This window comes from Anser anser (genome assembly GCF_964211835.1).
Source record: "Anser anser genome assembly, chromosome: 12".
In the NCBI taxonomy this organism is placed as follows: Eukaryota; Metazoa; Chordata; class Aves; order Anseriformes; family Anatidae; genus Anser; species Anser anser.
In genome coordinates, this window is record NC_139733.1 from 13,536,424 (window position 1) to 13,550,198 (window position 13,775).

A 13,775-nucleotide genomic window follows, 5' to 3' on the forward strand; every position below is an offset into this window, starting at 1 on the left:
AGAGATATCTATGTATCCAGTGGATCCTACCATACACTATTCTAATCACTCGAACATTAGCAATCTTTGAATCACAGATCATTATTAGATTCTCTTTGTTTATGGGAGGAAACAGCTGGGTTATTTTAACATATTTGCAACAGAAATATTACATCAGGATGGAAGACTCTACAAAACAATATAAGCTGTGGGTAAACTTCAGGGAACAGTGAAAATGATAACACAGAACTTCTCCCCAACAGCATTTTCTCTAAGCAGAACTTACCTTTGTTGTCTACCAAGATAGCCTACAACTGAAATTCTCATCAGTGCTTGTAATTACCCTCACCGTTTTCACACCAAAGCCAACTTTAAGTTTCCCAGTTTTACAAAATCTCATTGACTTCAGAGAATGGCAACACTAAGCAAATTTGTTAGTCCCAACCTGGATGACTGAATCATACCACCATTTTTAACAGGTATTTTCACTGCACCTGATAAGGGTGTTAGAGAAATTAAATGTTAATCATAATATAACTAATACTTTTTTAACCTAATAGACTTTTTGGCATAAAGAGGATATAGTTCCCATGGGAATTACCTGCGGAAGTTATATCCTTTCACACATGTAATGACAATAGTTCAAGTGCTGAGTATGGCTTATCTAACAGAATTGTTCTGCATTATTTGTGAAGCAACTATAAGAAGTAACAGTTCATATCTTTACAGCACAACCCAGTGGGCAAACAGATAGAGGGTGCAATAGCAGTGAAAAATGCTCAGCAATGGAAAGACATACAGAGCTTGGAAGGCAGTATCTTTTTTTGAGTTTTGCCTGACAGGGTTGTTTGAGGAACACATCTGATCAGGAGAATGAGACTTCTAAATCAGCACATGAAGACAAGAAGACAACAAAAGAATTGCTCTCACCTCTGCAATGATCCCCACACACCCAGCAATGACTGCAGCCTTTGCTTGAGCCCCACTCATCCCTCCAAGACCAGAAGTAACAAACACCTTTCCAGATAGGTCTTCTGCCTTCAAGTAGCGACGGCCTGCATTCAGCACTGTGAGCTACACACAGCACAAAATAGAAATTATCAGGAGGTATTTCTTCTAGAGTCACCAAAATTTAATGAAAAAAAAAACACATTTTCCCCAATTAATTTCCACAGATACCTATAACACATGGCTGTTTGCAAGCAGGACTGTTAAAGGGACTCACAAGCACTTATTTCCTACGTCCAACTGACATTCTGTTCCTTTTGGTCAATTCATACTTCATTTACTGTAGCTAGATGTGATCTCAGATTGAGACCTTGATAATAGATTCCTTCAGGTCTGCTTTCTGCTTAAGATGTCATGGACTGAGTAGAATGACACCAACTTTTTAAGGAGCAGGCAATGAGAATTTCTTTGGTAATCAGAACATCCTCTCACAGCAGTCCATGCCGCTCCAGTCACCAGGCACTGCAGGGGACGCCCTCCTCCAACAGCTATCAACAAATAAATCTTTCCTCAATTTCTTACCACAGTCCCATGGACTATTCCCTGAGGTCCAATGTAGCAGTAGCTTCCTGCAGTCATCTGGCCGTACCTGGCAATATCAATGAAAACAATGATACCACAAGTTACTCAGGCTGGAAGGAGGGCTGTATACATCTACATATATTTCTAGCATAACAAAAACAAAACAAATAAAGCAAAGAAAGAAACAAGTCATTCTCCTGTGTTTCTTTTTGATGTTAAAGACCTGGCATTATTAAATTCCTAACTTAATTGACCTTCCTCATTTGCAATGCACAAACAGGCTTTCAGAAGATCATTTAACTCTTTAAATTACTGAGTTCCAAAATGTGTAGAACAAAAGAATTGAGTTTAAATTTAATTTTTGTCTATTAGCATAGCAACTAAGAAACAAAAAGACTCCTTTTCCCATTTGGGCCTATACCACTGGATTTTAGTGGCACTCCCACTTTTAAGTCACAATTGGTTTTGAGGTTGTAACCCTAAAATCATTGTCCACATTCCTACAAAATCCCTGAGAAAGCGGCAGTGAACATACTCTGCTCATTCCCTTCCTTTCCTCCAGCATTCTGGTCTATACACACCCAGCTCTCTCATAGCTTAAATTGATTCTCTCCATCGTACACAGCAGAATAACAACCCTGTGCTCATCAACTAGATGAGCATTCAAAAAAAGGGTAAATAAGCATGTCAAGTATATTAAAAAAAATAGCTTTCTACTTCAAAGCTTTTTCTTAGTGTAGAATTAAAGGAAAACTTCATAACTTATGTTTTTTTTTGTTTGGTTAATTGGTTTTTCGAAGATTGCAAAACAACCACTGCCAAGTGTAACTAGCCCAGGCTATAATTAGGTTATGATTATGGCTTCAGGCTGTAATTCAGCCAAGTCTTACACATAAACCTAATACTAATTCCTAGCAGACCTCAATGACAACCTTATATATGTGGCTGAACATAACTCAAACTCCTAAGCAATTGCACTTAAGTGTACATTAACGCTTTGCAGCATCAGGACTTTATGCAGTACAGTTGAAATCCACATGCATTGGAAAGTTTAACGAGCCACTGCTCAATGTCTGAGTTAAATTTTATATAAATGTTTTATATATTTTAATAGTATCTTCTTACATTGTTACTCCCAAAGCAAACATCTTCTCATATTCATCTCTGGTAGAATAGTTGGGAATAACCTAGGAAAACAATCAAAAAGAAAATCCAGATAAGCAAATTAAAGATTTAAGCAGATCTTTTTCACCACCTGAATTTTCTGTGGTCAAACACACACAAAAAAAGACGAAAAACAGGAGTAGTAATTCAGGGGTTTTATTCCGTGCATTCTAGTATTATACAAAAAAAAAAAGATGTCTGGTCTTTCCATCAGCATGACTTTCATACAAGTCTTAAAGAACACAGTTGTCTAGCCACAAAACTAGCCTACAGAGAGATGAATATTGAATAGGTCAAGACAACAGGCAATGGACCAGCAGGCCCATTTGTCTAGCTTGCCTTCTGAGCAAAGCAGTCCAGGTATCTGAGCATTTGATGCAGGTCATCTGTTTGACTGTTGAGGGCTTTCATGTCTTCCAAAATGAGCCTAGATTAATTGTTTTGGTCAAGAACATGTATAGCTCAGGCTGAGCCAGAACATAAATCCTCTGACAAGGTAAGAATTGTTCCCTCCATCACTGCGGATCAGCCCACTTGAGTTGAGAGTGACTGTACTGGAATAAATGCTGCAGAATTTAGACCCCAGATTTTTGGTGTGCTATATTGTAAGTTCAGGTAGCACAAATAATGTCTAATTCAGCAGAGACATGAAGAGGAGAAAAAGAGGAAAGAAAACAAGATGTTAACACCTACCATGCCATTAGTAATGATTAACCGAGGAGCGTATCGATGGCTGGGAAAGAGTCCCAGAGGATGTCCACTGTACATTACTAATGTTTGCTCTTCAGTCATCTCTGACAAATACTGCATTACCAACCAGAACTGAAAGGGAAAGCAAGGAAAGTGAGGGAATCTGTTTCTATCTTGCATTATGTTTCTTCAGGAAGCTGCTAAACTGAGTATGAAGGCAGCTACAGAGATAATGAGGTGTATTCATGTACAGAATAACAGCCAGAGCTCTCAACACATTCTTGCTTTTAATAAAGTCCATTAAGAGACACCGCTCAGCAGGAAACATAAATCAACTAGCAAAGGTCTGAATAAGTTCCAGAGTAATTTCTCCAGTACAAACCCCAGAAATGCTTTGCTAGCTTTTCAGTGCATCATTTTTAAAGCCATTCTAATTTTATCTTGAGGTTAACCATTTGGACCTAGCAATTTTCTGGCAATCTTTCCAAAAGCAAGCTGTGAAATTTTCACTAAAAAAGAGATCAAAACACCCATGTATAACGTTGATCCTAACCTGATATGGTTAATTCAACATCTTCTGGTGCTTGTCATCTTTTCAAGAGATCATCATTACAGTATGCACTTAATGAAATAACTTCTCAAAAAATAGCTTTCACTATGGACAATGAAGAGAACCCTTGAGACACCCCGGAATCTGTAAATAAATGCATCTCAAATCTAACTGCATAATTCAATAGTTACTTTTGATCTGTGCCAAAAAGTAGACTTGACCATCTAAACTTTTATAAATTTAACTCACATCCGTCATCATCTACTACAAAGCCCATTATATTCCATGGGAATTTTAGCATGAGACAACCAGGTCCAAGAAGAGCAGCTGTTAACTGCTGTTAACACATTTAACTTCTGTGGCTGCCTTTCACCCATATTAAAGGGGTACAGATTTGAAGCTAGTCCCTTCTAACCCAGATAATTTCTAAGATGGGTTTAGCAAGTTAAGTTGGTCAGGAAAGAATTACTTGTGTTTTTTTGTTTGCTTTTTCATTTTGTTTGTTTCATGAAAAGTTTTGAGCTTGTTCCAGTACAGAACAAGTAACAGGCTGTGAAAACTTTAGCAGGCTGGGAAAAGCTTGTAACAAAACCAGAAGCTGTGAGGTACTTAGATTTTTCTGCATTGACTGAAAGATACAACTAGTAAGTAGGAAGGAAAAGGAAGATGGAGTCTGTATTTCCTAGCCTGCAAGCTTGCAGACAAGTTAGTAAGGGGAAATTTACTTCTGGTCATGTTTTTCTCTTTAAAAGTCATTCAAAAGAAAGCACCAGCCTGTGTGGATGATATAAACCAAACTCAGCCTTTTCCCTAGGAATTTTGCAATGACAGATTTTCAAAAAGGATGTTGTTTTCAAGACTCAGAGGGCAAAATGTTCCATCATAATTGAATCATTCATGTGATTGCTACTCTAAGCAAGCAAAAACAGAAAAGTTTTGTTTGCTCTGCTGTGAAACAACTGCAGGTCATAGCTCTAACCTGGATGAGAACAAGAGAAGAGAAAGTATTTCTGTCTTTGGCAGTGCTTCTACTTCATCTTGCAGCCCAACATCTGCCTTTGGGGTGTCAGCCCAGGCAATGCCACTATATGAACTGCTGGCACTGGACACGTGAGAAATGCTGTAAAACATTCATGCAACGTGTTAACTGGCATGACTGACATTTATGAATTAACACGGAATAAAGAAATGGTGTGCATTGCCATAGTACCTTTATTGTAAAAAAAGTCAGAACAGTTTTACCTCAACAGCTAAGATTTCCATTAAACTCCCATTTACCAGATTCAGAAACTGAAGCATGTTTTTTTTTCTTAGCTACAGATGAAAACCACAAAGAAGAGAGACCAGGTCTCTCAGTTCTGTGCTACAGTGAGGAATCCATTTCTTTTTTCCTTAGTGAGGAACGTCATTTACAGGTTAGTTTTGCTTGGAATTTTTAATAAACATGAAGCCGGATTCAGGTAAAGCCACAAATACCTCAAAATGTTTTTCACATGCATTTTGCGGTTGTTGGATTAAAGCAAGTGTATTTAGTGCCACTTTCGGATAGACAATTATACCTTAAACATCCCAGTTCAGATTTCAGACAAGACTTTACCCACCTGACATTACTATCAGAAGTTCAGAGTTAGGCCTGAAAATAAAGTGCACTATGACCAGACCAGCTAGCATGTAAATATTTTCAGCTCATCTGATTTTACTGGAAAAAGCTAAGGACTACACTTTCTTAAAGCCATATTGTTTTCTTTTTTTATTCCACTATATATTGTGCAAAAGTACCACAAACAGGCAAGCAGAAGTTATATGTTGTTTCCTAGAATTTATTTTGCCTCTAAAACTATCTGTGCAAAGTACAGGCACATACACATGCATCAGAGAAAGACAGAGAACTTTTACATCATCTTACAGAGCTTGATATGTTTAAAATACAGTATTTTTATTGGGCTGTCTGTGCTCTCCTTACTAAATAAAGCTCTCTCCATCTATGCAGTTCATAACTGGGCATTCCTCTATCCAGACAGGATGTTTTGGAGTACTGTGAGACAATGACTGCCAAGAATTATCACAAATTCTGCCTAAGCAGAATGTGCCTGGGGGACATTGAAATGGGTTTCATGAAAGAAGCTGCAAAGCCAGCAGTGTCCTACCTGTGCCCAGTTGCTGAAGACCTGCCCATTTCCTCCATAAGTGACAAGCTCCTGGGGAAACTGAGAAAGACAATTTAACAATAGTAACACAATTATTTTTCTGAAATGTTTCACATTATCTCCAAGGTATTTTTTTAAAAATCTCAATAATGAATTCTTTCTATAGCTTACACCTTATTGCACCGACACTATTAAAAACAGAGAATACCATCCAAAAAGTTATAGGTTAAGCAAAAAAAAAATCATTAAAATTCTTTTTCAAAGTAAGCATTTGTTATTGTTACAATGACATTTTGGTGATACAGAATGCTAGAAAGTAATTCCTGGATTGCAGGTTCTACAACAAACATACACACGAGTAAACTCCCTTAAACTGACCCTGAGTGAGCTTACAGTTTGGTTGCCACTAGATTTTACAGCTGGAAGAGTCTAAGACCAGCAGGGCATTGCTGAACGGCCTCTCCCCTGCCATTTGTAGAACCGATGCATTACACTGGATAGTGCTTGTAAAGAGGGACTTCGTCCTGTAACCCTCTAGTAAATGTGTCCTTGGGGGCTGAGCTTGCCAAGCTACAGGAAATATCAACACTAATTTTTCAACATATGTTGTAGAAGCAGTGTACTAAGAGCTGAACTCTGCCTATCTCACAGAGAGCAACCAAGCTCCTGTATATAGCGGGAGATGGAGTGAGCCTTGTTAGTGCTGCAGGAGTCCTCAGAGGTCTAAAATAGGACCAGAACCCCATGTGCAGAATGAAGCACAATGCACAGCACAAAACTAAAGAACTTAGCAAGTAAGACCCAAATCTCAAGGTACCAAAACAACCACAGGAAAAGGGGTAGAATCACCTTTACTCTATTGCAAGGTTAGCCTAACACAGCAGCCAGCTCCACATGTACAGGGACTTGGGGCACTGAATCAGCAAAAGGCTTCTCAACAACTGAAATCCTATTCAATCCATTGAAGGAACATCATTTGCACAAGGATTAATTTCACCTATATGCTTAAATCCTCCAATTTTTATGTGAGCAGGAAGGAACTTGCAGATTTGTTTCTGTTCTATGCATCCAGCTTCCTTTATTATCACCATAGCTTACCTGAGCCACTGAGGGATCCAGATTATTCATGATCATCAGCATAATGGCAGCAGCTGACTTGGTCTTGCAAGGATAGTCTTTGATGGGGTATGCTCTGAAATGGTATTCATCAGACTTCAGGAGTCACATAAGGGACTCATAAGGGTAACAACAACAACAAAACACACCACAGAAATATTCCTGCATGCCAACACATTCCTTTGAGTTAAAGGTTTTTACTCAGAAGGGATTAAAAAAATGAAGGAGAAAGTGCAGATCTGATATGACATGTACATTAACAGGAAAACCAGGTTTCAACTTCTATCAGAACTAAGCAAAGAAAAAAAAAAGATTACATTCAGCTTATCATTTGCTGAATCAGTTAATCACAACAGGTTATAAATATGGTAGCCACAAGCTCACATTGCTTTTCTACGAGAATTTTTTGGGTCACACTTGCACTGGCCTCTGTAACCCAATTACCAGGTAAAGCAGCTCAGTCCTGCAATACCAAGGAAAAGAGCAATGGGAGAAATTGTCTTCAGGCTCATCAGCCCTTGTTATTTAAGATCCTATCTAAGAAAAAATGCCCAACTTGAAATTTGGTTCCAAAGAAGCTCTCAAACACTTAACTAGTTAGGAGAAATATGCAGTCCAGCTCTGCAATACCTTTCAGACTCTCTTCCAGTTGTTGTCCCCGTAGCTGATTTCTGCAAGAGCTGACCCCAGCCTAGTATGGACAGCATAGAAATATGTATGTCTGTGGAAATTAGAGTGCTTTCTAGTTGCTTGCTTTATTCAGATTTATGTACAGACATTAACCAGACCCCTGCTGGATGCAAAAAGGAATCAATCAGTCTAAAAAAAGCAGCTAGCCCCTGGCAGCCCTCTCCAAAACTGTTCTGCTTCACAAACATTAGCCCCATCAGCCCTATAATGAAGCGATGCTCCAAGATCAACAGGCACAGCATATTAAAAACCAGGGTCAGCTACAGGTTCCAAGGAAGGAAAAAAAAATGCACTGCCTCTCTTTTAAGCCCAGGAAGACTGGAAAATAACCAGCCTCTCACAGCAGGTCCCAATGCCATCCACAGTGCAGTCACTATTTAAAGTCAGTTCCACAGGTGAAAGCTGGTAAGCAAATGGTAGCCAAATGCAGTGTGAACCCCTCAGTTCTTACCTCATCTCAATATCTGGAAAGAATCTGTACATGTAGATATGTCCATAGAGCCTGAGTTCTTCAGCAAATTCCAGCACCAACTTCTTTTGTATTTCAGGTGGGAAATAACGCAAGGCGTTACGCAAAGCAAGCTGCCAGGGAAAAAAAGAGAAAAAAAAAAAAGACAAAATAATTGAGGTAAAAGAGATGTGGAGGTAAGCGGGTGGCCCTGAATCTTATCAGCTGGAAACATGCCCCAGCTCTCACAAAGATGATTTAATTTAAAAGGCCAACCTCACACCAGGGGAGCTTCAATTCCTGCTTTCCCATTGAAATATTTCCATCTGTGTCTTTCCTTGTAAATTCATTTGCTGTACATATATAACTTTCCCCTTTCCTCCCACCCCCCAAACCTTTATGGAAAGACCTCAAAGATTTGTTATGTGGCGTTCAATCCTACAGACACTTGACACAGATGAATCCCTTCCTACAGTGCTAGGGGGCACTGAACTACCAAGAAAAACATTGTCCAGAAATCCTTATCCTGAGATCCTGAACTCTTAGAGGCACTGAAGACCTTACTATACTTTGTATTCAAGAAAGGAACCTTAGCCTTGAATTATGAGACTTAACAGATGAAGATGTTCTTGGCCTAAGTTTTATTAAAGATTCACTACATTTAGCATACTAATATATTGCAGAGGGTGGTGGTTTACATTATTTTATTGAAGCTACGCATATCACTTCTAAATTAGCTAAAGTGATTAGTAGGCATTGAATTAAATTCTGCAGATGATACTAAGTGGCTTATAGTCCCTATGGCCTTCAAAGACATTACCCATATTTTGCAAAGTACAGTGTGTCCTTTCGGATGAAAGAAATCATAAATAAATCACCATCTTTAGTAACAGTCTGTTAGTTAAGTCATGTCTCTGTATTCCATGTTCCACTTGATTAAAACCATAAAGAGAATAAAGACTTTGTAATCTTTAAAAAGCCAATTTCATGCAAAGATGCTAGAAGCTCTTATAAGTTCCCCAATAAATGAAAACACTCTCCAAATGACTCTTAACTGAAGAGATTCACAACTCACATGGAATTTCCACATCTTCATTAGGATGATTTTTAAGGAGTTTTGCAAAGGATAGGAACGGATCAAAGTTGCTTCCTGATCTGATAACAGCCTACAAAACGACCAGGAAAGCCCAGTTTTGGAGACTGCTGACTATAGCAAGGATAATTCACGTTTGTAAAACCTGCTGTTGGAAGATCAAAGAGTTATGGAAGTATTTACTGGAAGAAGTGAAGGGGTTGCACATAGTACAGAAAATAGGTATCTAGAACAAAGGCGCATAGAGCCATGCAGCCTAGGTAACTTTACTCTCCTTATTCTTCTGGGAAGATAAAACATGGTAGTACGAAATCTGAAAAGCTCTACAAAGCCGTCTTCTCAGCTCAGTGACAGACCTCCTCATTTAACATGAGTATACTCTATCTCTTATGGCTAGAGTTCTCCAGTCTCTTCATCACATTGGTCTCACATACCTTAGAGCAGACGAAGTACAATGCCCTGAATCTACAAACAATCCATACTAAGAGACATTCCTGTTGGTGTACTTGCTACTGAACAGGAACACAGGTCAGACCCTTTCAGACCAGCAACACTAAGCCTGCAAATGGGCTTGGCTATTCTACACAGAGAATGACAAGGGGTAAAACCCACTTAAGACAAGCAAACACAAATTCCACCTTCATATACTGCCTTATTCTCCAGCTAGATAAGCAGGTTTTTTTTTTTTCAAAAGCAGGCTATTAAACACAAAAATCCCAGCTATATACACACTGTGACAAAATACGAGGGGATTTTCAAAGTCAGTATCTCAGAGGCAAGCAGCCATCACAGTGGCTCTAGCTCTAAGAAATTCCTACAGTGAGAATGAAATCAGCTGTACCCCTTGCAACAACAAAATCAAGTTCTACAAGAGGAAAACACTGATTCTTTTTTTTTCCCCCAGAAGTTTAAAAAAAAAAAGTTGCTGCATTTGGCATTCTGGCTACAGAGAACTATCAGGATGAAAGTATTTTACTTCCATTCTGGCAAGGATCATCTTGATCAATATACTATTTGTATTATAATGAAACTGATGGGCAAATATTTTTCTTTGCTCTACAAATATAAGAATGCAAAATCTGTTTGGATTTTCAAATAAATTCACTTCGACTGAGCCCCCGTACTGTTAGTGTTCCATGTTAGCAGAAGCCTGAATTTTGATGATGCAAACATTAATGAAACATGAACTTCAATGTTACATGAAGGGTGAGAAGGGCTCCTGGGTTGCACAGACAATAGAGAGCTGATCTTATAAAAGAAGACTAAGACTGTGGCTTGTTTATCTTAACAGAACAAAGCTGACATTTGATTGCTGTCTTACTGCTGGATAAGTGTCAAAGCAGGAAGGAGCTTCAGGGAAATGCTGGGAGAAGAATAAATAGCTGTAAATTAGCCGTGAAGAAATGTAGTCTTGAAATTCAAGGAATTTAAATAACGAATTCTGAAGCAGTCTCTCAATAGCAGTGCTGGGTCCCTTAAAATTGCTTAGATGGAGCCTGACTGCTTCATGAAAAAGCAATTGCCATGTGCATCAGGGAGAATTTTGCATATTCATGATTGAGTCATAAACTGGATAACCTGAGAAGGGTATTTAAGGAACAAATTTAAATAGACTGATCATCAGGCTTTCATGGAAATTCCATACAAGGCCATTATTCCTTAAGTTTTAATAAAACACCATAAAAAATATTATTTTGAGCTTTAAGTAAAATTAATTTTACCCATAACTGACACATTCCACCCTGATGTTAGAAAGCATGCATTTGATATTTAGGTGTTCCTGTTCATAGTTTCCTCAGACAGCAGCATGAGCTGCACTTATCTGCTCAGCACCTCTGAAAAAACATGTTTGAGATCACTTATATCTGGAAAAATATATTAAAAAAATCACTTATACTTCTGAAACTGATACATTGCTTTTAAAAACCTACTGTGAATTTTTTGAGTTACTGATTCAGTTCAGCTCAGTGCAATGCAAACATTTGATGGAGAATCTTGCTCTTAGATCTACCCGGCAGAGCTAACATTTAATTTTTGTTCATAAGCTCTAGTCATTAATAGAGGGTCCTTTTTTGATTGGCATTTACACAGCAAACCAAGATCTTGCTGCCATTTAGTCAAGATTCAGTGACTCTTAACGTCAGCTAAATACTCAAAAGAACCTATGAAATCCTGCTCCAATTGATTATCTGTATGATTTTTTGATATGGGATTCTCTTGAGAAACCAAGTATGCCAGCTTATTGGTCCATTGGTGTTCGTTGAAGAGCCAGTGCCTCTCTGAGAATGGCATTCAGTCTCCTTTTCTAACATCTTGATCAGGACTTCCAATTTAAGGATCGTAAGGAAAAAAAAATTAGGATTTGCATTTGCCCCATTTACTGAGGAGAAAGGGAAGAATGAAGAGAAGAAATGAGAAACATTCTCAGTTCTGCTCTTTCTCACTGGAGATGTTGCTTGCCTCCCAATCTTCTATGTGATGACATCCAGGTCTAGAATCATTTGTGGTATTATTGTCTAAACAATTGCAAAAGCAAGATTGTGATTGCATGTATTCTCACTCATAGGCCCCAGCTCAGATCAGCTGTTAGGAAGTAAGCATGGCAATTTCTGAGTAGCAGTTGCTATAAATGTCCCATTGGCTGGGAAAGTATGCCAAGATCTCTATCATCCAGACTTTCCAAAACAGAAGACAACAGGCTAGCCTTTCCAATCCATATACAAACATTCAAAAGCAGCCTAATTTCTAGGCATGTAAAGCAGCCATTAAGGACAAATGTCTTGCTTCTTCTCCAGAAAATTCAGCAGGAACTTCAGGTACCATGCAACTTCACAGGCTTTGGTTTTCAGCTTTTTATATCAGGATGTCACAAAGCAGCAAAGACCAGATGCTTCCTGAGAGACAGGGAGACAAGAAGAGTAAAACAGCCAACAGGACAGGCACCTCACCCACCGTGGCCCAGAACCAGGCCCATAATGCCCAAGGGAGGCAAGCAGGGCAGCCATGGGGTGGCAGCGAGGTTCAAACAGGGGTCTAGGTCATCAGGCAAGGTCATGGTAACGTGCAGGTCTCAGTGAAATCAGGAATGCAGGTCAGGACCAGATGGTGGTTACCAGAAGGAGATACAGCTCAGAGATTACCAGGAAGGTCCATAACGACAAGTCAGGCTCAAGGTCAAGTCATCCTACAGGTTGGGGTCCAGATCAGTTAGGCCCCTGGCTAGGCACAGGCACACCCCAGAGCTCTAACATAAGCCAAATCTCCAATATAAGTAGGATTAAGCTTAAATGAAGCCCCTAAGCCTATGGGCAGAGGGTGTGTGTGTGTGGAGCTCTCAGGTGAGGCTGGTCAGAGCCATCAAGGCTGGTTAATTCCCTCAGGGCCCTGTGACAGAAACACAGGTGATAATACAGTCAGCTAGAAGGTGATGGTGCTGGGTAGAAAGAAACTGTAACGTGATTTGGCTCAAAGTTAAGGGAACTGCTACGTGTAAAAGATATGTCATTTTTTTTTCTGATTCTAAGCAACACCAAAAAGTGTACATTCTTCCCAAATGGCACTGAATTTACTGGAAGGTCAATGAATATCAAGCATGCAATTTCCTTGTTTTGCAAAGGACGCAATACACATAAGATTTTAGGGGTATCTGCTTTGCAGCATATTTACACGAAGATACAGATGCTGAGAAACAGAAAACCAGAGTTTCCTCCTGTGGAGGGAAAGGGAGAGGATGTGGATGTTACAGGCATCAGGCAAAGAATGCAGAAGGAAGAGGACTCAGGAAACATATAAACAAAAATCAGTTATGAGAAATAGCTTGATTTATCCAAAGAGATTAAAGTTGATATGATAGGAGGAATTGTATATCTTTGAGCAAGCCCCCAAACACGCAGAACTTTATAAATCTTGCCTATAGGATTTCTGTTATAGCCACAAAAGGAAGCCTCAAAAAAGATTAAAAAAAAATGGCACTACTACAGATTATTACTGTAAAAAAGGGAAACGTCAGAATGAAAGCATATGAAGAGAGGGACAGATCCTTACTGTGAGAAAATTAGCAGAGCATTATTAACTTCACTGCTGTCAAAGCTTCCCATGAACACTTCAATTAGAAAATGAACGCGGTGTCATACATAATGACAAGCCACACAATATGCTCAGCATTACACACTGCCAACAAAATCTGGAAGCCTGTCTCAAGACTTAAGAACCACCTTGTAGACAGACAACCTTTTCTCAGCATGAAACACCTCTTAAAAAAGAGATTCGGCCTTTCAGATATAAAATAAATACCATCTGAGCCTCTAACCCTGTTAAGAGTTTAAGGTGGAGGATTAAGAGTAAAATAAATCAGAAAGGAAGCTTTTA

General features: G+C 39.0%; 1 protein-coding gene across 4 annotated transcripts in view; it reads right to left on the bottom strand.

Moving 5' to 3' along the window:
- Positions 1 to 13,775, bottom strand: part of UROC1 (urocanate hydratase 1) — a 39,240-nt gene that overhangs the window by 23,752 nt on the left and 1,713 nt on the right. The window contains exons 1-9 of one of the 4 annotated variants that reach the window (XM_083796184.1): positions 12,360 to 12,669; positions 9,390 to 9,480; positions 8,318 to 8,448; positions 7,159 to 7,252; positions 6,061 to 6,120; positions 3,367 to 3,495; positions 2,635 to 2,696; positions 1,510 to 1,576; positions 910 to 1,053 (exon numbers count right to left, since the gene is read on the bottom strand). In XM_083796184.1, coding sequence (XP_083652310.1) covers positions 910 to 1,053; positions 1,510 to 1,576; positions 2,635 to 2,696; positions 3,367 to 3,495; positions 6,061 to 6,120; positions 7,159 to 7,252; positions 8,318 to 8,448; positions 9,390 to 9,480; positions 12,360 to 12,412 — 831 coding nt within the window. In that variant the 5' untranslated portion in view covers positions 12,413 to 12,669. Of the gene's footprint in view, positions 1 to 909; positions 1,054 to 1,509; positions 1,577 to 2,634; positions 2,697 to 3,366; positions 3,496 to 6,060; positions 6,121 to 7,158; positions 7,253 to 8,317; positions 8,449 to 9,389; positions 9,481 to 12,359; positions 12,670 to 13,775 lie in introns of those variants that run through there. The other 3 variants (XM_083796182.1, XM_083796185.1, XM_083796183.1) reach the window with 3 other exon arrangements.